The sequence below is a fragment of the Coregonus lavaretus genome (genome assembly GCF_964263955.1).
Source record: "Coregonus lavaretus genome assembly, chromosome: 5".
In the NCBI taxonomy this organism is placed as follows: domain Eukaryota; kingdom Metazoa; phylum Chordata; class Actinopteri; order Salmoniformes; family Salmonidae; genus Coregonus; species Coregonus lavaretus.
Window position 1 is genome coordinate 65,419,035 of NC_139992.1, and position 25,229 is coordinate 65,444,263.

Sequence of the window (25,229 nt, forward strand, 5' to 3'; positions counted from 1 at the left end):
TTTTAGATCAGTTGGAGACCAGACAGTCACTACTCCTCCCTCCCCAACCAATCATTACTGAGAGGTCACAGGGCAAAGCTATATCAGCCCCAGAGGCAGAGACTGCACTTTTATTTCCTTCAAGCTGAACAAGTGAACACAACAGAAAATATTAGCCTTTTAATACAAAAATTAATGTCTAGCCTGAAAGGTATGTATTGCACTTGTGGCTGTAGGTAATATTGTGGCTGTAAATACTGTGTTTATAACATATTGTGGCTCTAAATATTCTGTATATAATATTGTTATAAAATTCAATAGTAATTATTCTTTTTTTATTAATACTGTATTTATTTCAGTGAACAGTGCCTTTTAATCATTATATGTGTTATTGTTTTTACCATCGAGGACCACTTTGGAAACAAGCGTTATAATTAATACTTTCAAGTTATATCCTCTGGGTCCACATTGTACATTTAGTTGTATGCCTGTTACCCAAAATAAATTCAATTCAATTTCTTTTTTAAAAACAGCCATGTCACCTATTTTACTGAACTGTGTGGGAACTGTCGCTGACCATTCTGAAAATAGCGAGTGAGTATTTTTATATTACTTTGAGGTTTCATTACACTACTGGTTCTTGTTCTGCACTAGAGACTTATATTATGCAATTCTCATATGCTCTCATGTCAATGTTTTTACAGACCGGAGGTCCCTTTCAAGAACCCCCAAATCCATGTCAAGAACCCCCACTTGGATACAATGGAAGAGGACATTCTCTATCACTTCAACCTGGGTACCAAGACCCACAACCTGCCTGAGATGTTTGGAGACATCAAGGTTTGTGGAAGTTGCCCAGACAAAATACTTGAAATACCTGATTTCGATTTCAAAGACAGTTGTCTTTATATCTCCCCCATTGCAGTTTGTGTGCGTCGGCGGCAGTGCCAATCGGATGAAGTCCTTTGCCCAGTTCATTCACCAGGAGCTGGCCTTGCCCGGAAACATGGATAATATCACAGATATCTGTGAAGGAACCGACCGCTACTCTATGTACAAAGTGGGACCCGTACTTTCTATCAGTGTAAGTATTGTGCAATGGATACGTCTCCCTCACAAGATAATGGTCTGACTTGACTTTCAATAGCCTGTATAAGACTTTAGAACGTGACAAATGAAGATTCTTTATGTAAGCCAGTGCCTGACACCTTATTTATATAGAGCTTTTCCACCTAGGTGCTCAAAGCGCTTTACAATAGTAAGGGGGGGAACTCACCTCTACCACCACCAATGTGTGGCACCCACTTTAATGATGCACTGCAGCCATTTTTGTGCCAGAACACAGCTAGCATAGTGGAGAGGTGAGGAGTGATATATGCCAATTAGGAATGAGGGGGATGATTAGGTGGCCATGATGGAAATGGGACCAGGTAGGGAATTTTGCCAGAACACTGTGGTTAACACCCCTACTCTTACGATAAGTGCCATGGGATTTTTTGTGACCACAGAGAGTCAAGACATCCGTTTAACATCCCATCCGAAAGACGCCACCCTACACAGGCTGTCAGAACGCTGAGTGTGGATGTGGTGCAGGGAATCAAGCGCAGGAACAAGGGTGTTCGTCAACAGACTTTAGTAATCCAAAAATAGTAACTCCACACAGGTGAAATAGCCAACCCGACCGGGAGGCATGAACAAATTACACACACAACCAACAGTGCGCAAAAACAAGAAAAGGCGCACGCAGTGCGGACTCTCGAAAACAAACAACACGAGAGAGAAAACCCAACAATGGCAACAGCTGACAATAATAATCACACATAACACCTGACCCAACACACGATAACTAAATAGGAAACAAAATCAAACACTAACAAGGGACAGGTGTACAAACAGACAAAACCAAACAAACATGAAACATCGAACGGTGGCAGCTAGTACTCCGGGGACGACGACCGCCGAAGCCTGCCCGAACAAGGAGGAGGCGCAGCCTCGGCCGAAACCGTGACAGTACCCCCCCCTTGACGCGCGGCTCAAGCCGTGCGCCGATCCCGGCCTCGGGGACGACCAGGACGACGCGGAGCAGGGCGCGTAGGATGACCCCGATGAAACTCGGTCAGCAGGGACAGGTCTAATATGTCCCTCCTCGGCACCCAGCACCGCTCCTCCGGGCCGTACCCCTCCCACTCCACGAGATATTGGAGACCCCCCATCCGGCGTCTCGAATCAAGGATGGACCTCACAGTGTACGCCGGAGCCCCCTCGATGTCCAACGGGGGCGGAGGAATCTCCTCTATCTCATAATCCTGGAGTAGACCAGCTACCACCGGCCTGAGGAGAGACACATGGAACGAGGGGTTAATATTCCTGTAATCAATAGGCAATTCTAACCTGTAACACACCTCGTTCAACCTCCTCAGGACTTTGAATGGCCCCACAAACCGCCGACCCAGCTTCCGGCAGGGCAGGCGGAGGGGCAGGTTTCTGGTCGAGAGCCAGACTCGATCTCCAGGTGCGTATACAGGCCCCTCACTGCGGTGGAGATCGGCGCTCGTCTTATGCCGACGGATGGCCCGCTGCAGATGGACGTGGGCAGCGTTCCATGTCTCCTCCGAGCGCCGCACCCACTCATCCACCGCAGGGGCCTCGATCTGGCTCTCGTGCCAAGGTGCCAGAACCGGCTGGTACCCTAACACACACTGGAAAGGGGTTAGTTGGGTGGAGGAGTGGCGGAGAGAGTTCTGCGCCATCTCGGCCCACGGAACGTATCTCGCCCACTCCTCCGGCCGGCCCTGGCAATAAGACCTCAGAAACCTACCCACATCCTGGTTGACACGTTCAACCTGCCCATTACTCTCTGGGTGGTAACCCGAGGTAAGGCTCACCGAAACCCCCAACCGTTCCATAAAGGCTCTCCACACTCTGGAGGTGAACTGGGGGCCTCGATCAGACACTATATCCTCGGGTACCCCGTAATGCCGGAAGACATGGGTAAACAGAGCCTCAGCGGTCTGTAGGGCAGTAGGGAGACCCGGCATGGGAAGGAGACGAGAGGCCTTCGAGAACCGATCCACAACGACCAGGATGGTAGTATTCCCCTGTGAGGGGGGAAGGTCTGTAACAAAGTCCACCGAGAGGTGGGACCAGAGTCGTTGTGGAACGGGCAGGGGTTGTAGCTTACCCCTGGGCAAATGTCTGGGCGCCTTACACTGTGTACACACCGAACAGGAGGAGACATAAACCCTCACATCCCTGGCTAACGTTGGCCACCAGTACTTAGTGCTAAGGCAGTGAACTGTCCGGCCGATACCTGGATGTCCAGAGGAAGGGGACGTATGAGCCCAATAAATGAGGCGATCGCGTACCTCGAGCGGAACGTACGTCCGACCCACTGGACACTGTGGAGGACTTGGGTCGGTGCGTAACGCCCGCTCGATCTCTGCATCGACCTCCCATACCACCGGTGCCACCAGACAAGACTTTGGTAGTATGGGAGTGGGCTCAACGGACCTCTCCTCCGTGTCATACCGCCGAGACAGGGCATCTGCCTTCCCGTTCTGGGACCCAGGGATGTAAGTGATTTTAAACACAAACCGGGCTAGAAACATAGTCCAGCGGGCCTGGCGAGGATTCAGTCTCCTAGCTGCCCGGATGTACTCCAGGTTACGGTGGTCCGTCAAAATGAGGAAAGGGTGTTGAGCCCCCTCAAGCCAATGCCTCCACACCTCTAGGGCCTGTACCACGGCTAACAGCTCCCTGTCCCCTACGTCATAATTCCGCTCCGCCGGACTGAGCTTCTTAGAATAAAAGGCACAGGGGCGGAGCTTAGGTGGTGTGCCTGACCGTTGTGAGAGGACGGCCCCAATACCGGCCTCGGACGCGTCTACCTCTACCTGGAATGGTAAAGCGGGATCCGGATGCGCCAACACCGGCGCCGAGGTAAACAGGTCCTTCAGTCTCCCAAAAGCCCTGTCCGCCTCAGCTGATCACCGCAAGCGCACCGGACCCCCCTTCAACAGAGACGTTATGGGAGCTGCCACCTGTCCAAAACCCCGGATAAACCTCCGGTAATAATTCGCAAAACCCAAGAACTGTTGCACCTCTTTCACAGTGGTTGGGGTTTGCCAATTACGCACAGCTGACACCCGGTCAACCTCCATCTTCACCCCTGACGCAGACAACTGATAACCCAAAAAGGAGACCGACTTCTGAAAGAACAGGCATTTCTCTGCCTTGACATATAGGTCATGCTCCAACAGTCTCCTCAACACTCGGCGCACCAGGGCTACATGCTCAGCTCGGGTAGAACTGTACACCAGAATATCGTCTATGTACACGACTACTCCCTGCCCCTGCATGTCCCGGAAAATCTCATCTACAAAGGATTGGAAGACTGAGGGAGCATTCATTAACCCATATGGCATGACGAGATACTCGTAATGACCAGAGGTCGTGCTAAATGCTGTCTTCCATTCATCGCCCTCTCTAATGCGCACCAAGTTGTATGCGCTCCTGAGATCCAATTTTGTGAAGAACTGAGCACCGTGTAATGACTCCGTCATAGTCGCAATCAGAGGAAGTGGATAACTGTACTTCACCGTAATCTGATTGAGACCGCGGTAATCAATACACGGGCGCAAACCTCCATCTTTTTTCTTCACAAAAAAGAAGCTTGAGGAAGCGGGTGAAGTGGAGGCCCGTATGTATCCCTGTCTCAGAGACTCGGCGATGTAAGTTTCCATCGCTTTCCTCTCCTCTTGAGACAAGGGATACACATGGCTCCGCGGGAGTGCTGCTCCTAACTGGAGATCTATCGCACAATCCCCCTGTCTATGAGGCGGCAGCTGCGCCGCCCTTGTCTTACTAAACACCAGTGTCAAATCCTCATACTCGGGGGGAATATGCAGTGCGGGCATTTGATTTGGACTCTCCACCGAGGTCGCCCCTATGGAAACACCCAGACATAGCCCCTCACACTGAACAGACCACCCTTTAAGAGCTTTCTCTCGCCACAAAATAGTAGGATCATGGGTAACTAACCAGGGAAGCCCCAGCACCACCGGATACGCAGGAGAGTCAATCAGATAGAGCTGAATCGTCTCCTCATGACCCCCCTGCGTCTTCATCCTAAGGGGCGCTGTGACCTCCCTAATCAACCCAGATCCTAACGGACGGCTATCTAGGGCATGTACAGGGAAAGGCTTATCAACGGGAAGGAGAGGAATCCCTAACTCTACACAGAACTGGCGATCTACAAAATTCCCAGCTGCGCCTGAATCTACGAGCGCCTTATGCTGGGAACGAGGTGCAACCTGTGGGAAACAAACAGGCAAGGTTATGTGAACGACAGAAAGCTCTGGGTAAGTAGGGCGCCTACTCACCTGGGAGGACTCCCCAATGCGTGGCCTGCCTTCACCTCCACCGGGGGACCTTCCCCAACACCTAGCCGCGGTGTGCCCTCCACGGCCACAGTTGGTGCAGGGAACGGCCCCCCTCGGGTTCCTACTCCTCCGTTCTCTAGCGCCAGCACCTCCGAGCTCCATAGGGCTCGGCTCGGAGGTGCCGGAAGGTGGAATGGGCAACCCCCACCCGGGACGTCCACGGGTGGCGAGCAGGGTGTCCAGCCGAATGGCCATGTCGACCAGTTGGTCAAACGACAACGTGGTATCCCTGCACGCCAACTCTCTCTGGACGTCCTCCCGGAGGCTGCAGCGGAAGTGGTCTATGAGGGCCCGCTCATTCCACCCTGCATCTGCCGCTAGAGTCCGGAACTCCAAAGCAAAATCCTGTGTGCTCCTCATCCCCTGTCGGAGGTAGAACAGACGCCCCCCCGCCGCCTTCCCTTCTGGTGGATGGTCAAACACGGCACGGAAGCGGCGGGAGAACTCCGCATAGGTAATAGTAGCGGCGTCTATTCTCCTCCATTCGGCGTTGGCCCACTCCAACGCCTTGCCGGTGAGACAGGAGATGAGGGCGGAGACGCTCTCGTGTCCCGAGGGCACCGGGTGTACGGTGGCGAGGTAGAGCTCCACTTGCAGCAGGAACCCTTGACACCCGGCAGCGGAGCCGTCGTACGCCCTCGGGAGCGAGAGCCGAATCCCGCTGGGTTCCGGAAGGGAGACAGGAGGACTGACCGATGGGGATGATCCGGTAGGTGGGGGCGTGGGTACCCCGCTGCTCTCCCATCGGTGGAGAGTGTTCATCACCCGATCCAGGGCGTGACCGATCTGGTTGATCCTGTCCTCCTGCCCACGAAGACGGTCCTCCATAATGTCCGTTGGCGCGGTTGCTCCTGCTGATTCCATAGTGTGTTGTGTGATTCTGTCAGAACGCTGAGTGTGGATGTGGTGCAGGGAATCAAGCGCAGGAACAAGGGTGTTCGTCAACAGACTTTAGTAATCCAAAAATAGTAACTCCACACAGGTGAAATAGCCAACCCGACCGGGAGGCATGAACAAATTACGCACACAACCAACAGTGCGCAAAAACAAGAAAAGGCGCACGCAGTGCGGACTCTCGAAAACAAACAACACGAGAGAGAAAACCCAACAATGGCAACAGCTGACAATAATAATCACACATAACACCTGACCCAACACACGATAACTAAATAGGAAACAAAATCAAACACTAACAAGGGACAGGTGTACAAACAGACAAAACCAAACAAACATGAAACATCGAACGGTGGCAGTTAGTACTCCGGGGACGACAACCGCCGAAGCCTGCCCGAACAAGGAGGAGGCGCAGCCTCGGCCGAAACCGTGACACAGGCCAATGGCCCCTTCACTGCCCTGGGGCCATGTGATCTCCTTAGACCAACAGCCAGTCTCATACACTAGACGTAACATACTGTAGTAAATGTCAATCCGGGACACTCAAATTAGTATGATATGTTACGTTTGGGATGGTTACATAAGACAGATGGTTACTTTAAGGCAAAAACTAAGGTAGGTGGTTGGTCGGGGTGGATGGGTGAGCATATAACGCGAACGTCTAGCAACCCAAAGGTTGCGAGTTCGAATTTCATCATGGACAACTTTAGTATTTTAGCTAATTAGCAACTATTCAACTACTTAGCATGTTATCTAACCTTTCCCCTAATTTACCCTTTTAGCTAACCCTTCCCCTAACCCTAACCTTAACCTTAACCTAACTCCTAAACCTAACCTTAGCCAGCTAGGCACCTAGCTAGAATTTGTAACATTTCATACGTTTTGCAAATGTGTAACATATTGTACGTTATGCAAATGTGTACCTTATAGTACAAATTGTAATTCGTAACATATCCTACGAAATGGGTGATGGGCATTCACAAATTAGTACATACCTTATGAAACGTCACTTATCATACTAAATGGAGTATCATAGATTTACGTACAGAATAACACGAAATGCTCTGAGACCAAGTTGAGATCAGAGGGAAGAGTGCCTGCTTCCCACTGGGCAGCTGTATCATGGTGTCGCCGGCAGTAACTAATGTGGCCAAATGTTTTCCTCCAATTATTTTATTCCATGTAGACATTTACATTTACGTCATTTAGCAGACGCTCTTATCCAGAGCGACTTACAAATTGGTGCATTCACCTTATAGCCAGTGGGATAACCAAATTACTATGTTTTTTTTAAATATTTTGTTTATTTTCTTTCTTCTTTTTTCTGTCCTTTTTTAAATATTGTTTATTTTTTAATTATATATTTTTAATTTTTTTGTCATTTATTTTTCATTATTTTATTTTTTTATTTAATTTTTTTTGGGGGGGGGTTGGGGTAAGGGGGGGGTAGAAGGATTACTTTAACCTATCCCAGGTATTCCTTAAAGAGGTGGGGTTTCAAATGTCTCCGGAAGGTGGTGAGTGACTCCGCTGTCCTGGCGTCGTGAGGGAGCTTGTTCCACCATTGGGGTGCCAGAGCAGCGAACAGTTTTGACTGGGCTGAGCGGGAACTATGCTTCCGCAGAGGTAGGGGAGCCAGCAGGCCAGAGGTGGATGAACGCAATGCCCTCGTTTGGGTGTAGGGACTGATCAGAGCCTGAAGGTACGGAGGTGCCGTTCCCTTCACAGCTCCGTAGGCAAGCACCATGGTCTTGTAGCAGATGCGAGCTTCAACTGGAAGCCAGTGGAGTGTGCGGAGGAGCGGGGTGACGTGAGAGAACTTGGGAAGGTTGAACACCAGACGGGCTGCGGCATTCTGGATGAGTTGTAGGGGTTTAATGGCACAGGCAGGGAGCCCAGCCAACAGCGAGTTGCAGTAATCCAGACGGGAGATGACAAGTGCCTGGATTAGGACCTGTGCCGCTTCCTGTGTAAGGCAGGGTCGTACTCTCCGAATGTTGTAGAGCATGAACCTACAGGATCGGGTCACCGCCTTGATGTTAGCGGAGAACGACAGGGTGTTGTCCAGGGTCACGCCAAGGCTCTTCGCACTCTGGGAGGAGGACACAACGGAGTTGTCAACCGTGATGGCGAGATCATGGAACAGGCAGTCCTTCCCCGGGAGGAAGAGCAGCTCCGTCTTGCCAAGGTTCAGCTTGAGGTGGTGATCCGTCATCCATACTGATATGTCTGCCAGACATGCAGAGATGCGATTCGCCACCTGGTTATCAGAAGGGGGAAAGGGGGGATTCAGCAGGGAGGAGAATGTGGCAAAGAGCTTCCTAGGGTTAGAGGCAGATGCTTGGAATTTAGAGTGGTAGAAAGTGGCCTTAGCAGCAGAAACAGATGAAGAAAATGTAGAGAGGAGGGAGTGAAAAGATGCCAGGTCCGCAGGGAGTCTAGTTTTCTTCCATTTTCGCTCAGCTGCCTGGAGCTCTGTTCTGTGAGCTCGCAATGAGTCGATGTAAATGTAAAATGTAAAACATGTAGGATAGCAGCCTTCATGAATTATTTTATTGTATTTTATTTGGTAACCATCTGGATGTCACCGTGATACCATCTACTCATTGGGGAGAGCATGCACGGCAAGTCAGTGTTTCACAACACCAGGACAGCACCTGCCAAGTACTGCTTTCCCGCAGTTCTGTTAACCTCACCCATCTGTCTCTACAGCATGGTATGGGCGTCCCCTCCATCTCCATCATGCTCCATGAGCTCATCAAGCTGCTGCATCATGCCCGCTGCATCGATTTCGTCCTCTTCCGCATTGGCACCTCCGGTGGAGTTGGTAAGAGCATCCTCCCCTCTTCCATTCTTCTTTCAAATGTTAATACACATTTATACATGTTTATATAGTTGAGTAAGACAGCTCTCTAAATCATGTCACTGGTGTCCCATTACAGGTCTGGAACCAGGAACAGTAGTGGTCACAGACAAGGCGGTGGACTGCTTCTTCCGCAACCAGTTTGAGCAGGTGGTTCTAGGTAAGGTGATCACCAGGAGCACAGAGCTGGATGTGGGCGTGTCCAAGGAGCTGCTGCAGTGCTCCTCTGAGTTAGATGACGTGCCCACCGTCATCGGAAACACCATGTGCACCAGTGACTTCTACGAAGGTAACCACATCATGTTACCCACAGCTGTACACTCAGCTACACAAAAGCCCTAAATTAAAGCTATAGTCTATGAGTTTGGTTGTTTTTCGAATCGCAGACTGCCCCCTTAACTAAGGATGTACAGTACATTTCCAATGCTGCCTACTAGCCTGCTGGCCTTGATCTAACTCAGCCTGTATTCTGTTGTGGTCCACCAGGTCAGGGTCGGCTGGATGGAGCTCTCTGCTCCTTCTCCACTGAGGACAAGCTGGAGTACCTGAGGAAAGCCTATAACACGGGAGTCAGGAATATTGAGATGGAGTCCACTGTCTTCGCAGCCATGTGTTGTGCCTGTGGCATCAAAGGTGTTATTCTAAATACATCACAGTCTCACTAAGTCATGCCATTAACTTTGACAGAGAGAAATAAGTTTGATTTTACTTTGTTTTGACATTTTCTCGTTATTATTTTACATGGTTTTTACATTTGTAATGGATGTAAAAATTTTCTCCCCAGCTGCTGTCGTCTGTGTGACTTTGTTGAACCGTTTCGATGGGGACCAGATCTCCACCCCTCAGGATGTGCTAGTGGAGTACCAACAGAGACCTCAGGTTCTGGTGGCCCACTTCATCAAGAAACGCCTGGGCCTCATCGTCTAAGCTCCCTCCGATCACCTCTGCTGCCCATGGAGTGTATATAGCTAAGGTCCCGACTAATATGTGGATATACACTGAGTGTACAAAATATTTAGGAACTCCTTCGTAATATTGAGTTGCACCCCTTTTGCCCCTGACTGAAGTGGAAATTAACAGGTGACATCAATAAGGGATCATAGCTTTCACCTGGTCAGTCTATGTCATGGAAAGAGCAGGTGTTCCTAATGTTTTGTACACTCAGTGTATGTATATAGTCATGTTGATATGTGATAAGATATTATTTAAAGAGTTCTAAGACTACATGAAGATTTTACAGATGTGTTGTATCGTGTATGATTTGTTTAATGAAGCTCAAAGAGTGGGCTCTTACGCAATTGTGTGGTATATTTGTATGGTATTAGATATTGCGGTGCTTTTGACTACCTTGACTGTATAGATTAAATTGTTGGTTTCTCTGTAACTACACTGAACAAAAATATAAACGCAACATGTAAAGTGTTGGTCCCATGTTTCATGAGCTGAAATAAAAGATCGCAGATATGTTCCATATGCACAAAAATCGTATTTCTCAAAACAATGTTGCACAAATTTGTTAAGATCCCTGTTAGTGAGCATTTCTCCTTTGCCAAGATAATCCATCCACCAGACAGGAGTGGCATATCAAGAAGCTGATTAAACAGCATGATCATTACACTGGTGCACCACGTGCTGGGAACAATAAAAGGCCACTCTAAAATGTGCAGTTTTGTCACACAACACAATGCCACAGATGTCTCAAGTTTTGAGGGAGCGTGCAATTGGTATGCTGACTGCAGGAATGTCAACCAGAGCTGTTGCCACAGAATTAAATGTTCATTTCTCTACCATAAGCCGCCTCCAATGTCATATTTAGAGAATTTGGCAGTACGTCCAACCGGCCTCAACCGCAGACCACGTATATGGCGTCGTGTGGGCGAGCGGTTTGCTGATGTCAACGTTGTGAACAGAGTGCCCCATGGTGGCGGTGGGGATATGGCATGGGCAGGCATAACCTACGGACAATGAACACAATTGCATTTTATCGATGGCAATTTGAATGCACAGAGATACCGTGATGAGATCCTGAGGCCCATTGTCGTGCCATTCATGTTTCAGCATGATAATGCATGGCCCCATGTCGCAAGGATCTGTACACAATTCCTGGAAGCTGAAAATGCCCGAGATCTTCCTGCATACTCACCAAACATGTCACCCATTGAGTATGTTTGGGATGCTCTGGATTGATGCGTACGACAGCGTGTTCCAGTTCCCGCCAATATCCAGCAACTTCGCACAGCCATTGAAGAGGAGTGGGACAACATTCCACAGGCCACAATCAGAAGCCTGATCAACTCTATTCGAAGGAGATGTGTTGCGCTGCATGAGGCAAATGGTGGTCACACCAGATACTGACTGGTTTTCTGATCCACGCTCCTACCTTTTTTTAAAGGTGTCTGTGACCAACAGATGCATATCTGTATTCCCAGTCATGGGAAATCCATAGATTAGGGCCTAATGAATTTATTTCAATTGACTGATTTCCTTATATGAACTGTAACTCAGTAAAATCTTTGAAATTGTTGCATGTTGCGTTTATATTTTTGTTCAGTATACTTGATGACATTAAGTCCTGTGACTTTAAAAAATGTATAAAGGATTTAAAGAAATAAGCTCTCTTCTGACTTTAATTTAATCAAATGTCTCGTGGATCAGGAGTTAGGCACTGGGGTAGCAGGACTATATTTAGAAATGGTTATGCATCTCTGACTTCATTGTACCTGACATTTTAAAATCCTGAATAAATTCAGTTCAGGCTGATATGGGTCCACATCCTCTTACTCAACATGGATTATTAAGAAATGACTAGCTTCAAAATGGAGATGAGACACTAAAGGATTGCAAATTAGGCCAGAAAATAGTCATATTTATCTGAACTTTGCACTGACACGTAGCCCAATCAGCTTATGGTTACAACATCCATGTACACTGAGTCTACTAAACATTAAGAACACCTTCCTAATATTGAGTGGCACACCTTTTGCCCTCAGAACAGCCTCAATTCTTCTGGTCATGGACTGTACAAGGTGTCGAAAGCATTCCACAAGGATGCTGGCCCATGTTGACTCCAATGCTTCCCACGGTTGTGTCAAGTTGGCTGGATGTCCTTTGGGTGGTGGACCATTCTTGATACACACGGGGAACTGTTGAGTGTGAAAGACCCAGCAGTGTTGCAGTTCTTGACACAAACCGGTGCGCCTGGCATCTACTACCATAACCTGTTCAAAGGCACTTCCATCTTTTGTCTTGCTCATTTACCCTCTGAATGGCACACATACACAATCCATGTCTCAATTGTCTCAAGGCTTAAAAATCCTTCTTTAACCTGTCTCCTCCCCTTCATCTACACGGATTGAAGTGGATTTAACAAGTGACATCAATAAGGGATCATAGCTTTCACCTGGATTCACCTGGTCAGTCTGTCATAGAAAGAGCAGGTGTTCCTAATGTTTTGTACCCTCAGTGTATGTTACATAGTCAAATGAGCAACTATATACAGCTAAATAACATACATGAAAGGTTTGTCATAATGTCAGGCAGTTGTTATCTAACGTCACAGTGGCATGAAACACAGACATTCTGTGTTAAATTATGTATCAGATATTGATAGATAGCGGAAGGAGGCGAATGAGTAATACTGCGAGGAATATGTTAAAAGTTGAGCCAACATGGTCTGTATTGACAATCACAGAAGTAACCCAAAGAAGACATTCTGACAAAAATCTGTGGACAAATATAACATTTAATCTATATTACCTGTACCTGCAGCCAGTTTCCAAGTTGCGTAAAAAACTATTCAACTTCAAATCAATACAAACATGCTCTGTCACTGGCCAGGGAAAATGTTATTTACATTATGACTTATTCGGGACACCTGGTTAGCGTTAGTTATTTTGATTGAATAGGGCTAAACACTCTTTGTAGAAGACTTGAATCCGATGGAGTCAGTGTCCCGTCGAGGTGGTCTGGGTGGCTGGACTACAGAGAGAACCTCCTTAGCATACAGTGTGTTGTGGAGTCCTGCTGCCCGGAGGGCCTGTTCAATCCTCACTCTTGGATCAGACACAATCTGGAAACCAACAGAGGAAATGGACATAGGGATCTGGTCAAAAGAAGTGCACTATATTGGGAATACGGTGCCATTTGGAACGGACACATTGTAAGGTCCAAAAGGCATAAAAACAGATGATAAGGACGATTCTGTCACACCCTTGTTCATTCATTTTTATGATATTTTGCAATTCTAATCAAACATGTTTTCGTGTTTTTCCTAACATTAAACCAAGGTCAGTTAGTCATTGATCACATTTTCAATTGGAGGAGATGATCTAACTAACCGTCACTGACCTGATTATGCAATAGACTGCAGGTAAAGCCAGTGTGCTTTCCTGCACAGTGGAGTCGTGACACAATGTACCAGACAGATGTACTGTATGTTAATTCACCCACAGGCCTTGAGGGGAGGCCATTTAAAGGTCTGTCTGCATGAGGGTAAGGTTTGTTTACCCAGGTCAAACATTATTGTGAATGATTTTCTGTTTTTTTTATGTCAGTGAGTGAGGCAGTAAACACAAAATATTACATTGACACAAGAGGAGGCTGGTGGGAGGAGCTATAAGAGGACGGGCACATTGTAATGGCTGGAATGGAATTTATGGAACGGCATCAAACATAAACCACATGTTTGACCCCGTTCCATTCATTCCATTCCAGCCACAATGAGCCGGTCCTCCTATTACTCCTCCCACCAGCCTCCTCTGACTGACACATGTTAACAACCTTGGGAACTATTGGAGAGGGCACAAGTCTCATCAAACCAAACACTTAAGGGAAATAATGAGTGGGAAAAGGCAGATTGACTTGTGTTGAGTTGGGAGCAGAAAATAAAGAACAGTGGCAGGTCAGACTCACCTGAGAGTCTGTGTACGTGTTGAGGTGATATAGGGGACGGTGCAACCGAAACTCCTCCTCTCCGCTCTGCTGCGCCAGCCGGCCTCTCCAGGCCTCCGTATCTCCCATCATCCTCTCTGGGTCTGGCTCTGCCACCACTGCCACCTTGACCGTGTGGGGGATGGGGAAAACCCAATTAATTTGATAGCCTAGTAGTTTCCTTGTATTTCCCTATCCCACCAGTAAGTGGCAGTGAAGCCTCAAAACCAACATGGATCAGCGGGGTCAAAAGCGCCCACAAATTTCCCCCGGTGTGGCATTTTAAATGGCAGATACAATTAGGGAAGCCAATGGGAATAAGTGCTGATAAGAGACGTACCTGATTTCTCAGGGCCTCTAGACGACTGCCTCTCTCCTCTTCCTCTTTTAGGCGCTGGAGTGCCTGCGCCTCCCTCTCCTCCCTCCGCTGCAGCAGCGCCTCCTCGCGAAACTGCACCCTGAGGGCAGGAGGGACAGAGAGATGGGAGAGAGAGAAGTGGGCAAGGACATCAGCCCTCATCTCAGGCACCACCGGTCTGTGGTGGCACAGCGGCCCTACAGGCTGGGAGAGCGTTATGGGCTGCCAGAGAGCTACAGTATCTCATGTCCTCAGTCCTCCTCACCCTGCCCTGACTAACTCAACCCTGTCTCGCTCTCTTTCTCCTAGCACTGTTTAAATGCCAGGGACTTGAAAGGAGGCTAGAACGCTAGAGAGGACCATGGATAAATAGGAGATTGCACTAAACAGAAGAGAAAACGGCAACTTATCGAATCATACCAGTGGATCCTAAAATTAGATATTTCAAACTAATTCCTCAATTTGTCATGGAAAAACATAAATGACTCCATAAATGACGCACCATTAGAAATAAAGGTGTTTTATGAACATTGTCCAAATAAGCCATAGGGGCAAACAAAGAAGTGTCTGTCAGCCAGGTGTTGAGCTCTCTCCTTTAGCGGCCTTAAGGTTAAGCTGCTGCCAATGGTGCATGCTTACCTCTCCTTATCTCTATTAGCTTGCTCTGCCATTAGTCTCCTCAGCTCTGTCAGTCTCTGCTGATCTCTCCTCTCCAGCTCCTCTCTCCTCCTCTGTTTCTCTGCATAGTACTGCTTCACCTGAGATATACAGTGAACAAACATTCACAAAACAAACCAAAAGGTTAAAAAAAATTACTGGAGCAAGCGAGTCAACACGAGGGAAACTTTACTGTCATGTCATCACGTCCTATTGATCGTGACAGTGCAAAATCAGATAAGAGTAAATCAAATGAATGAGATGATATGTCATAGTCAGAGATGACTGTGTAGAAGTATATGTAATCCATTTCAGCCTAAACGGCATCATTAATCAGAGATTCTCCCAGCTTTCCTGTGGTACTGAAGCAGGCCCTACAGGAGGGGTGCAATCAAACAAGACCGGCACCAATACACACCCTGGGGGGATACCAAGGGCCATGTGGGTCAGGGACCACACACTTCTACATGCACGCATGGACACACACACACAAGCAGGTGCACACACACACACACACACACACACCATCATACCTCATGCAGCTGAATATACAATTAATCAAGCTAATGAAAATCATCATGCCACACTTTTCCTTAACAAACAGATAGTTAATTTCCTTCTGAGAACATTATAATGACATATTTATTATATTACATATCCATGGAGTTAAATCATTCAAATTAACTTGGGCCATACCTACATTGGATACTAAGAAGTTATTATATACTGTCATAGAATCTGAGGAGCAAAGACTCATTTCAAACATAGTATGACTGGGGACAGTGCAGTATGCTGGAGCGTGATGGGTGGAAGGGGTCTTTACTTTTTCCTTCTGCAGTGACCTCATGGCCGAGTCTCTCTCCTGCTCCCTCCTCAGTCTGTCCTCCTCTTCCTCCTGCTGCCTGCCGGCAATGGCTGCCTCCAATCTGGCAACCTCCTCTTGATGGGCACGCCATTTCTTTAGCTGGACACACACACAGGCACGTAGGTTAGTGCCAATCAAAGACTGCCTCTCTGGACCGAATCACGTTGCCAGATGCCCAGCTGGGTACTAGCCCCAGAGTCTGGTGTGAATGAAAAGGAAAGAGTGGTGTTGAAACAGCCCCTCACAGCACATGTTAGAATACCTCAGGACAGAACCGAGACCCAGAAAACCCTGCTCCCACACTGTAATGTAGCTATTTATGCACTATCCTGCACAACACTTATTTAATCAACAACATCCTGCCATAAGTCATGGTCTCACAGTCACACACACTCCAACAGATACCACCCACCAAGTCAGACCTGTGTAAACACACACACACTCCACATATGCAATCACTCACACACACACACACACACACACACATAACCACACAAGCACACATAACCACACAAGCACACATACACAAGCACAAGCACACACACACAACAATTGTTGAGGTGTGAGTGACAGGTTGGTTATGCGCCAGGGTCCCTGTGGCACGGTGTGCGCTGAAGTGTTGCAATCCAAACAGGCAGACAGATTTACAGATCCATCAACACAGAGCTTAGGAACCCCCCAAAGAGAGCCAAGCATTATTAACACAGTCAATCACACATTAGCACCAGCATCATCATCAATCCAATCAGCCTGCCTGCCTGAGAGGAACCAACAACTGGCTGCTGACTGTCTGTCTGTCTGTTTGGGGAAAGCTTAGAGAGACCCTGCCCTGCCTTAATCAAATAACATTGGGTTGTGTCTCAAATGGCACCCTATTCCATTTAGTGCACTACTTTTGAGTAGTGCACTATATAGAATAGTGCACTATAGAGAGAATAAGAAAGCAAGAAAGGCATTTCACTGTACTAGTGCACGTGACAATAAAATGTGAAACTTGGAATAGGGTGCCATTTGGGACATACACTTAGGGATGGAAAGATATGGAGGTTTATGTTTACATTAAGGCTCCTCTTGTGGGTTTAATAGAAGACTTATCAGTTCTAATGCAAGACAGAGGCTCAACCTCCTAGAAGTTCTGCCCTCAGAGGAAGCAGTAGCTGTATTTCTCATTAACCACTCACTTTACAGAACCTTTTGACCCAACTTTATTGTCACTCAACTTCAAGATAAAATATAAGATAATGGCTGTGGGGAAATGTTGGTTGCAGCACTGTGCATACATAGAAACACATAATTAAACATAGACAAGGACATATACAGACAATAAATACAGGTAGAAAAAGTGCATGTGCAATCAATGACTCATCTGTACACTCTACACATCAGTACACTCTGTCAACTACAACGCCAACTGTAGGCCAGCCCGCCGCTCCTACTTGTGGTTTTAAACATCCAGGAGCCTTACTGCCCACTGGGACTTCGAAGTTGAAATTATTAAAATGACGTATCAAATAGAACAATGAAATGTTAGAATAAGATCCAATCTAATCGTCAGACTGCCCGTAGATCAGAGCTGTGGTAATTTGTCTCTCAGTCTCCAATCTGCCAGTATAGTGTCTAGTCATCCTTGTTGTGGTGAGAGAGAGAGGGAGAGAGGGAGAGAGGGAGAGAGAGAGAGAGAGAGAGAGAGAGAGAGAGAGAGAGAGAGAGAGAGAGCGAGAGAGAGAGAGAGAAAGTGATTGAGAGAGAGAGAAAGATACAGAGAAAGAGATACAGAGAGAGAGAGAGAGAGAGGGGAAAGAGAGAGAAAACAGAGAGGGAGAAAGAGACCAGAGACCAGAGAGAGACCTGACACATGATGTTAATGAGCATCCTGTGGATATTGCAGCAGCAGGTTCTGTGGGCTTCCTCGTCCAGACTGGGCTGGAATGTGTTTAGAAGCATTGCTACATGACACCCTCACATCTCATGGCTTCAAAGTAGTGACCCTGCCTGGAGCAGACAACACCAGAGTGGGAAACAAATGCTTCCTATACATGACAGAGGAGGCTGGTGGGAGAAGCTATAGGAGCATGGGCTCATTGTAATGGCTGGAATGGAATAATTGGAATGGTATCAAACACATGAAAACCACGTTTGACTCTGTTCCATTTATTCAATTCCAGCGATTACAATGAGCCCGTCCTCCTAAAGCTCCTCCCACCAGCCTCCACTGATTCATGAGTAATGGACAAAACTCTTATATGAAACTCTTAGAATATTAAGTAAAGGCCGAGGCAGAAAGGCAGAAAGGCAGAGCCAGAACGGCCTATAGAACAGGAGCCTGTAGCGTGAGGCAGCGTGATGTACTACTGGTACACCCCCTGGAAAGGACGCTACTTTGTCACAGAATACTATGAATATTATGCTGTTATTAATGACTGAGTTAGACAAAGACTTAGATATTCAAGGATTGCTGCACATTACTGTAAATTACTGTAAGAGCCAGAATGCATAGATGTAGGCTCTCTCTGTCAACATATATTACGTGTTTTGAATTTGTTATCTGTGCCGAAACAGCCGTGCAAAGTCTACTGGTGATACGAACCTACTGTACGAAAACACAGAAAATGTAGTAACTTCCCTACATTCCAAAATAATACTTATAAATACACACACTCAAAGACAATTAACTCAATGTGTTTAAAAAGTCCCCTTTGATCAATACCTATTTTGTATAGACTATTTCTCAATCTGGTAGGCTACTCTCACGGATACATTCTCTGTCTGCGTCTGTATACAAAATGGCACCCTATTCCCTACATAATGCACATCTTTTCACCAGAGCCTACCCACTGGGCACACACTCATTTCAATGAAATTGCGTTGAACCAACGTGGAATAGACGTTGTTTTGACATCTGTGCCCAGTGGATATGGGCCCTGGTGCACTATATACAGTGGGGGGAAAAAGTATTCAGTCAGCCACCAATTGTGCAAGTTCTCCCACTTAAAAAGATGAGAGAGGCCTGTAATTTTCATCATAGGTACACGTCAACTATGACAGACAAAATTAGAAAAAAATATCCAGAAAATCACATTGTAGGATTTTTTATGAATTTATTTGCAAATTATGGTGGAAAATAAGTATTTGGTCAATAACAAAAGTTTCTCAATACTTTGTTATATACCCTTTGTTGGCAATGACACAGGTCAAACGTTTTCTGTAAGTCTTCACAAGGTTTTCACACACTGTTGCTGGTATTTTGGCCCATTCCTCCATGCAGATCTCCTCTAGAGCAGTGATGTTTTGGGGCTGTCGCTGGGCAACACGGACTTTCAACTCCCTCCAAAGATTTTCTATGGGGATGAGATCTGGAGACTGGCTAGGCCACTCCAGGACCTTGAAATGCTTCTTACGAAGCCACTCCTTCGTTGCCCGGGCGGTGTGTTTGGGATCATTGTCATGCTGAAAGACCCAGCCACGTTTCATCTTCAATGCCCTTGCTGATGGAAGGAGGTTTTCACTCAAAATCTCACGATACATGGCCCCATTCATTCTTTCCTTTACACAGATCAGTCGTCCTGGTCCCTTTGCAGAAAAACAGCCCCAAAGCATGATGTTTCCACCCCCATGTTTCACAGTAGGTATGGTGTTCTTTGGATGCAACTCAGCATTCTTTGTCCTCCAAACACAAAAAGTTATATTTTGGTTTAATCTGACCATATGACATTCTCCCAATCCTCTTCTGGATCATCCAAATGCACTCTAGCAAACATCAGACGGGCCTGGACATGTACTGGCTTAAGCAGGGGGACACGTCTCGCACTGCAGGATTTGAGTCCCTGGCGGCGTAGTGTGTTACTGATGGTAGGCTTTGTTACTTTGGTCCCAGCTCTCTGCAGGTCATTCACTAGGTCCCCCCGTGTGGTTCTGGGATTTTTGCTCACCGTTCTTGTGATCATTTTGACCCCACGGGGTGAGATCTTGCGTGGAGCCCCAGATCGAGGGAGATTATCAGTGGTCTTGTATGTCTTCCATTTCCTAATAATTGCTCCCACAGTTGATTTCTTCAAACCAAGCTGCTTACCTATTGCAGATTCAGTCTTCTTCCAGCCTGGTGCAGTCTACAATTTTGTTTCTGGTGTCCTTTGACAGCTCTTTGGTCTTGGCCATAGTGGAGTTTGGAGTGTGACTGTTTGAGGTTGTGGACAGGTGTCTTTTATACTGATAACAAGTTCAAACAGGTGCCATTAATACAGTTAATGAGTGGAGGACAGAGGAGCCTCTTAAAGAAGAAGTTACAGGTCTGTGAGAGCCAGAAATCTTGCTTGTTTGTAGGTGACCAAATACTTATTTTCCACCATAATTTGCAAATACATTCATGAAAAATCCTACAATGTGATTTTCTGGAGAAAAAAAATCTCAATTTGTCTGTCATAGTTGACGTGTACCTTTGATGAAAATTACAGGCCTCTCTCATCTTTTTAAGTGGGAGAACTTGCACAATTGGTGGCTGACTAAATACTTTTTTTCCCCACTGTAGGTAATAGACTGCCATTTGGGATGTAGAATCTGTTATGTAACCAAAAAAAATCACACCAGAGAAAATCTAGGTTTTTAAAACACACACACAATTGCACCGGGTGCTTGATGTTGGGAGTGCAAACAACCTGGTTGAGTGTGTGTGTGTATGTGTGTGTGTTTGTGTGTCTGTTTGTTTGTTTGTGTCTGTTTGTTTGTGTGTGTGTGTGTGAGTCTGTGAGTGTGTATGTGTATGTGTGTGTCTGTTTGTGTGTGTGTGTGTGTGTGTGTCTGTTTGTGTGTGTGTGTGTGTCTGTTTATGTGTGTCTCTGTGTGTGTGTGTGTGTGTCTGTGAGTGTGTATGTGTGTGTCTGTTTGTGTGTGTGTGTGTGTCTGTTTGTGTGTGTCTGTTTGTGTGTGTGTATGTCTGTTTGTGTGTGTGTGTGTGTGTGTCTGTTTGTGTGTGTCTGTTTGTGTGTGTCTGTTTGTGTGTGTGTGTGTGTGTGTCTGTTTGTGTGTGTGTGTGTGTATGTGTGTGTGTGTGTGTCTGTGTGTGTGTGTGTGCGCGCGCACATGCTCATGTTTGTGCATGCATGCGTGCAAGTGGATGTGCCTCTTTGTGTCAAGTGAGCTTTTGCCAGTCTAAGTGTTTATTCTGTCTTCTCCTGAATATGAGTATGTAAATATGAAAAATCAAACAGCACAGCGAAGTGGCCATCACAGCCACCTTAAACTAATCTTACTTCATCTTCCCCAAGCTCCTAAGAAAAAACGGAAAGCCGTGCCACAACACTGGTTGAACTGATTGGGTATGTCTTGCTTGTTTATTGCTGGTTAGAGAATGCATCTTTGAGAACACAAGAGGAATAATACGCTCATTACATACAGTCTACAACAATTCATCACTACAATCTCATTTTCTGTGCCTCGCTGCCAAGTACAAACATACTTTTTGCACATGGCAGCCTTAAAAAATGAAGACTAAATCTAGAAATGTCAGAATGATAAAAGCACAGCTACAAGCCCTCCCCAAAGTGTTTGTTAATATAATTCTAACATAGCTCCAATTTTTGCCTCTGAACACTCACTGACAGACTAACCAATGAGTGATCTGCCATTTTCCGGTCTTGCCATAGATTTTCAAGTAGATTTAAGTCCAAACTGTAACTTGGCCACTCAGTAACATCCATTGTCTTCTTGGTAAGAAACTCCAGTGCAGATTTGGCCTTGTGTTTTAGGTTATTGTCCTGCTGAAAGATTAATTAATCTCCCAGTGTCTGGTGGAAAGCAGACTGAACCAGGTTTTCCTCTAGGATTCTTCCTGTGCTTAGCTCCATTCCGTTTCTTATTTATCCTGAAAAACTCCCCAGTCCTTAACGATTACAAGCATACCCAGAACATGATGCAGCCACCACTATGCTTGGAAATACGGAGAGTACTAACACTTTGTATTCAGAACAAAAAGTGAATTGCTTTGTCACAATTTTTGCAGTATTACTTTAGTGCCTTGTTGCAAATATTTTTATATTGTACAGGCTTCCTTCTTTTCACGCTGTCAAATAAGTTAGCATTGTGGAGTAACTACATTGTGGTTGATCCATCCTCAGTTTTCTCCTACCACAGCCATTAAACTCTGTAACTGTTTTAAAGTCACAATTGGCCTCATGGTGAAATCCCTGAGAGGTTTCTTTCCTCTACGGCAACTGAGTTAGGAAGGACGCCTGTATCTGTCACGACTCCCTCCAAAGCTGCCACCTCTCCTTGTTCGGGCAGGCTTGGGCGTTCGACGTCACCGGCCTTCTAGCCACTGCCGCTCCTCATTTCATCATTCCATTGGTTTTGTCTTGTTCATTACACACACCTGGTTCATATCCCCTCATCAGTACCTGTATAAGTGTTCCCTCTGCACCCTTGTCTTTGTGTGTTATTGTTTTGTTTATTGTGAGGATAGTGAAGCTCGGTGGAGCTCCATGTATTTTGTATCGCCGGGTTATTTTCCCCGTGTGCCTTGTTGGTTCCATTGCGCCTATATTGCGCACTGGACTGTTTTGACACATTACTGCGTAACTCTGTTTTCCAGAATGAATCCTGTTATTCTGTGATTTATCCTCCTGCGTCTGACTCCTTCAACTCACCTATCACAGAATCACACACCTGCCATGGAGTCAACAGGAGAGGAGCACATGCCTGGAGTCGTGGCACGGGTCCAGGGGGCATTTGACGATGCTAGCCAGCTTGGAAGAAGCGATGGATCGGGTTCTCCAGGTCGTCCAACGCCTGGAGAGGAGAGGACCCGATCTTTCGGGACCAGCTGGCCGACCAAATCAGCCACCCACACTCCAGCACCCAGAGGGATCCATATATCCCCACCATGGGATTTCTACGGGACAGCTGCTCTCTGCCAGGGATTCCTCCTACAATAGTACAACTGGAGTTGTACTATTTGAACATCCGCCCGGCTCCATCGGAGAGGGAGAAGTTGTCTGCCCTTGCTGTCTATGGGTCTCGACAATGCCCCCGTGCACAAAGCGAGGTCCATACAGAAATGGTTTGTTGAGATCGGTGTGGAAGAACTTGACTGGCCTGCACAGAGGCCTGACCTCAACCCCATTGAACACCTCTGGGATGAATTAGAACGCCGACTGCGAGCCAGGCCTAATCGCCCAACATCAGTGCCCGACCTCACAAATGCTTGTGGGTGAATGTAGGCTCAGTAACATCAGGAAACAATGGGTATAATTAAGGGTAAGTTTACTCAGCAAGCTTAGCACTCCATCACAGCATACATCATCAGCACATGCATACTCTTCTTCTCCCTATCTGGAATCCTGTTCTCATTGTATTTCCGTTCTGTATCAGAATAGGTAGAATAAAATACCTGTATGTCTCTAGTGGTAAACTTGGGTAGTGCAGCAGAACGCAACATGGTCATCTGTTCCATATTCATCTCATAGAAATTTGCCAACTTATTCTCTATGCACCAACATGTCTTTCAAATCAAGATGGAGTAGCATCAATAAACCTACAGCTGTACAATCTGTAATGCAATAGAACAACATCTGTAGATAATAATTGATGTCTCTCTGTCCAGACATACAGTACAACATATTTGGTTTTCCCCACTCCCAGGGTATGTAAACTCAGCCTAGTTTCCTCCTCCATGCAGCCATCTGTGCTGCCTGATCCACAGCGCAGCTAGGCTAACACACCAGGGCCTGGCGTTGCACTATACACTAGCCTGGCCAGGGGGAAGACTTGTCCTTCAGAGCAGCAGTCGTCAATTTGGCCCAGAAAGCATTTACTCTGGGGCTCCTCCCACTGCACACCATAATAACCCACAGGCAAGTTGCTCAGTGGGTTATCAGTATCACTATACAGCACACAGTAATAAGCACACAGCCCAACTCCTAATGAGGCCAGCTCAACCATGAGTCCTCCCCCATCACCACCAGGTCTCCTCCAGGCTTCTTCCAGCACCACCAGGCCTCCTCCAGCACCACCAGGTCTCCTCCAGCAGCACTGGGCCTTCCTTCAGCACCATCAGGCCTTCTCCAGCAGGGTAGCTGGACTGGTCTGTGTCTGCCACCTCCAGGACCAGCAGGCCTCCAGCATCACCAGGCCTCCAGCACCACCACCAGGCCTCCTTCAGCACCACCAGACCTCCTTCAGCACCACCAGGCCTCCTCCAGCACCACCAGGACTCGTCCAGCACCACCATGACTCACCTCCTCAGGCTCCAAGGGGTAGCAGGGTTGGGGTCAATTACAATTCTTGATTTCACTCATGAAGTGGAGAATTGATATGGAATTCAATTAGAATTTCAACAATCTTCAAGTTATGGAGTTGGAATTTAATTGGAATTAGACTGTTTGGACTTTTTGAATAGGAATTTAATTGTAATTGTAAAGACATTTCATCTTTGGAATTGAATTGAATTAGAATTCCATACTTTACATTTCCCAGTTAATGGAATTAATGCACATAGTATCAAACATTTACTGCAGGATTTGTTTTAAATCATTTCTACTTGTTTTTCTATATTTCCACTATAGCTAGGCTGTCTGAACAGTGACCTGATCAATTGGAATTTGTGGAATTGTTGGGGATAATATTGAATAGGATTTTCCTAACATTGGAATTTAGAGGAACTGAATTATCTCTGAATTCAAAGAATGACCTGGAATTTCAATTGAATAACATTTAATTTACAGGGACAGAGAATTTAATTAGAATTTAATTTGTGGAATTAACCCCAACCCTGAGGGGTAGGGAATCATAATGAAACTTTTACCAACACATCCACTTAAATTATGATATAGAATACAACATTATTCGAATTTGCATGTGAATCATATTTTAAATAAACCAATATACTTATACAGTCGTGGTCAAAAGTTTTGAGAATGACACAAATATTAATTTTCACAAAGTCTGTTGCCTCAGTTTTTATGATGGCAATTTGCATATACTCCAGAATGTTATGAAGAGTGATCAGATGAATTTGCCATGAAAATGAACTTAATACCAAAAAAACTTTTCCATTGCATTTCAGCCCTGCCACAAAAGGACCAGCTGACATCATGTCAGTGATTCTCTCGTTAACACAGGTGAGAGTGTTGACGAGGACAAGGCTGGAGATCACTCTGTCATGCTGATTGAGTTAGAATAACAGACTGGAAGCTTTAAAAGGAGGGTGGTGCTGTAAATCATTGTTATTCCTCTGTTAACCATGGTTACCTG

General features: G+C 46.4%; 2 protein-coding genes and 1 long non-coding RNA gene across 3 annotated transcripts in view; 2 read left to right on the forward strand and 1 right to left on the reverse strand.

The window, feature by feature from the left end:
- The first annotated feature begins 21 nt into the window (after positions 1 to 21).
- On the forward strand, positions 22 to 10,646 carry LOC311129803 (uridine phosphorylase 2-like). Its single transcript, XM_084162258.1, has 8 exons — positions 22 to 190; positions 513 to 573; positions 684 to 819; positions 905 to 1,063; positions 9,027 to 9,141; positions 9,257 to 9,466; positions 9,664 to 9,810; positions 9,962 to 10,646. The coding sequence occupies exons 1-8, from the start codon at positions 175 to 177 to the stop codon at positions 10,102 to 10,104; spliced, it is 987 nt and encodes a 328-aa protein (XP_084018384.1). The 5' UTR covers positions 22 to 174; the 3' UTR covers positions 10,105 to 10,646.
- On the forward strand, positions 1,070 to 7,680 carry LOC311129806. Its single transcript, XR_014613310.1, has 2 exons — positions 1,070 to 1,539; positions 6,753 to 7,680. It is a non-coding gene; the product is annotated as an uncharacterized lncRNA (long non-coding RNA).
- A 978-nt stretch (positions 10,647 to 11,624) lies between the features above and the next one.
- LOC311129798 (coiled-coil domain-containing protein 148-like) overlaps positions 11,625 to 25,229 on the reverse strand; it is a gene marked incomplete at its 5' end in the record, with an annotated part of 45,933 nt that continues 32,328 nt past the window's right edge. The window contains 5 exons of the mRNA XM_084162251.1: positions 11,625 to 13,246; positions 14,089 to 14,232; positions 14,447 to 14,564; positions 15,104 to 15,222; positions 15,945 to 16,085. Coding sequence (XP_084018377.1) covers positions 13,085 to 13,246; positions 14,089 to 14,232; positions 14,447 to 14,564; positions 15,104 to 15,222; positions 15,945 to 16,085 — 684 coding nt within the window. The 3' untranslated portion in view covers positions 11,625 to 13,084. The remainder of the gene's footprint in view (positions 13,247 to 14,088; positions 14,233 to 14,446; positions 14,565 to 15,103; positions 15,223 to 15,944; positions 16,086 to 25,229) is intronic.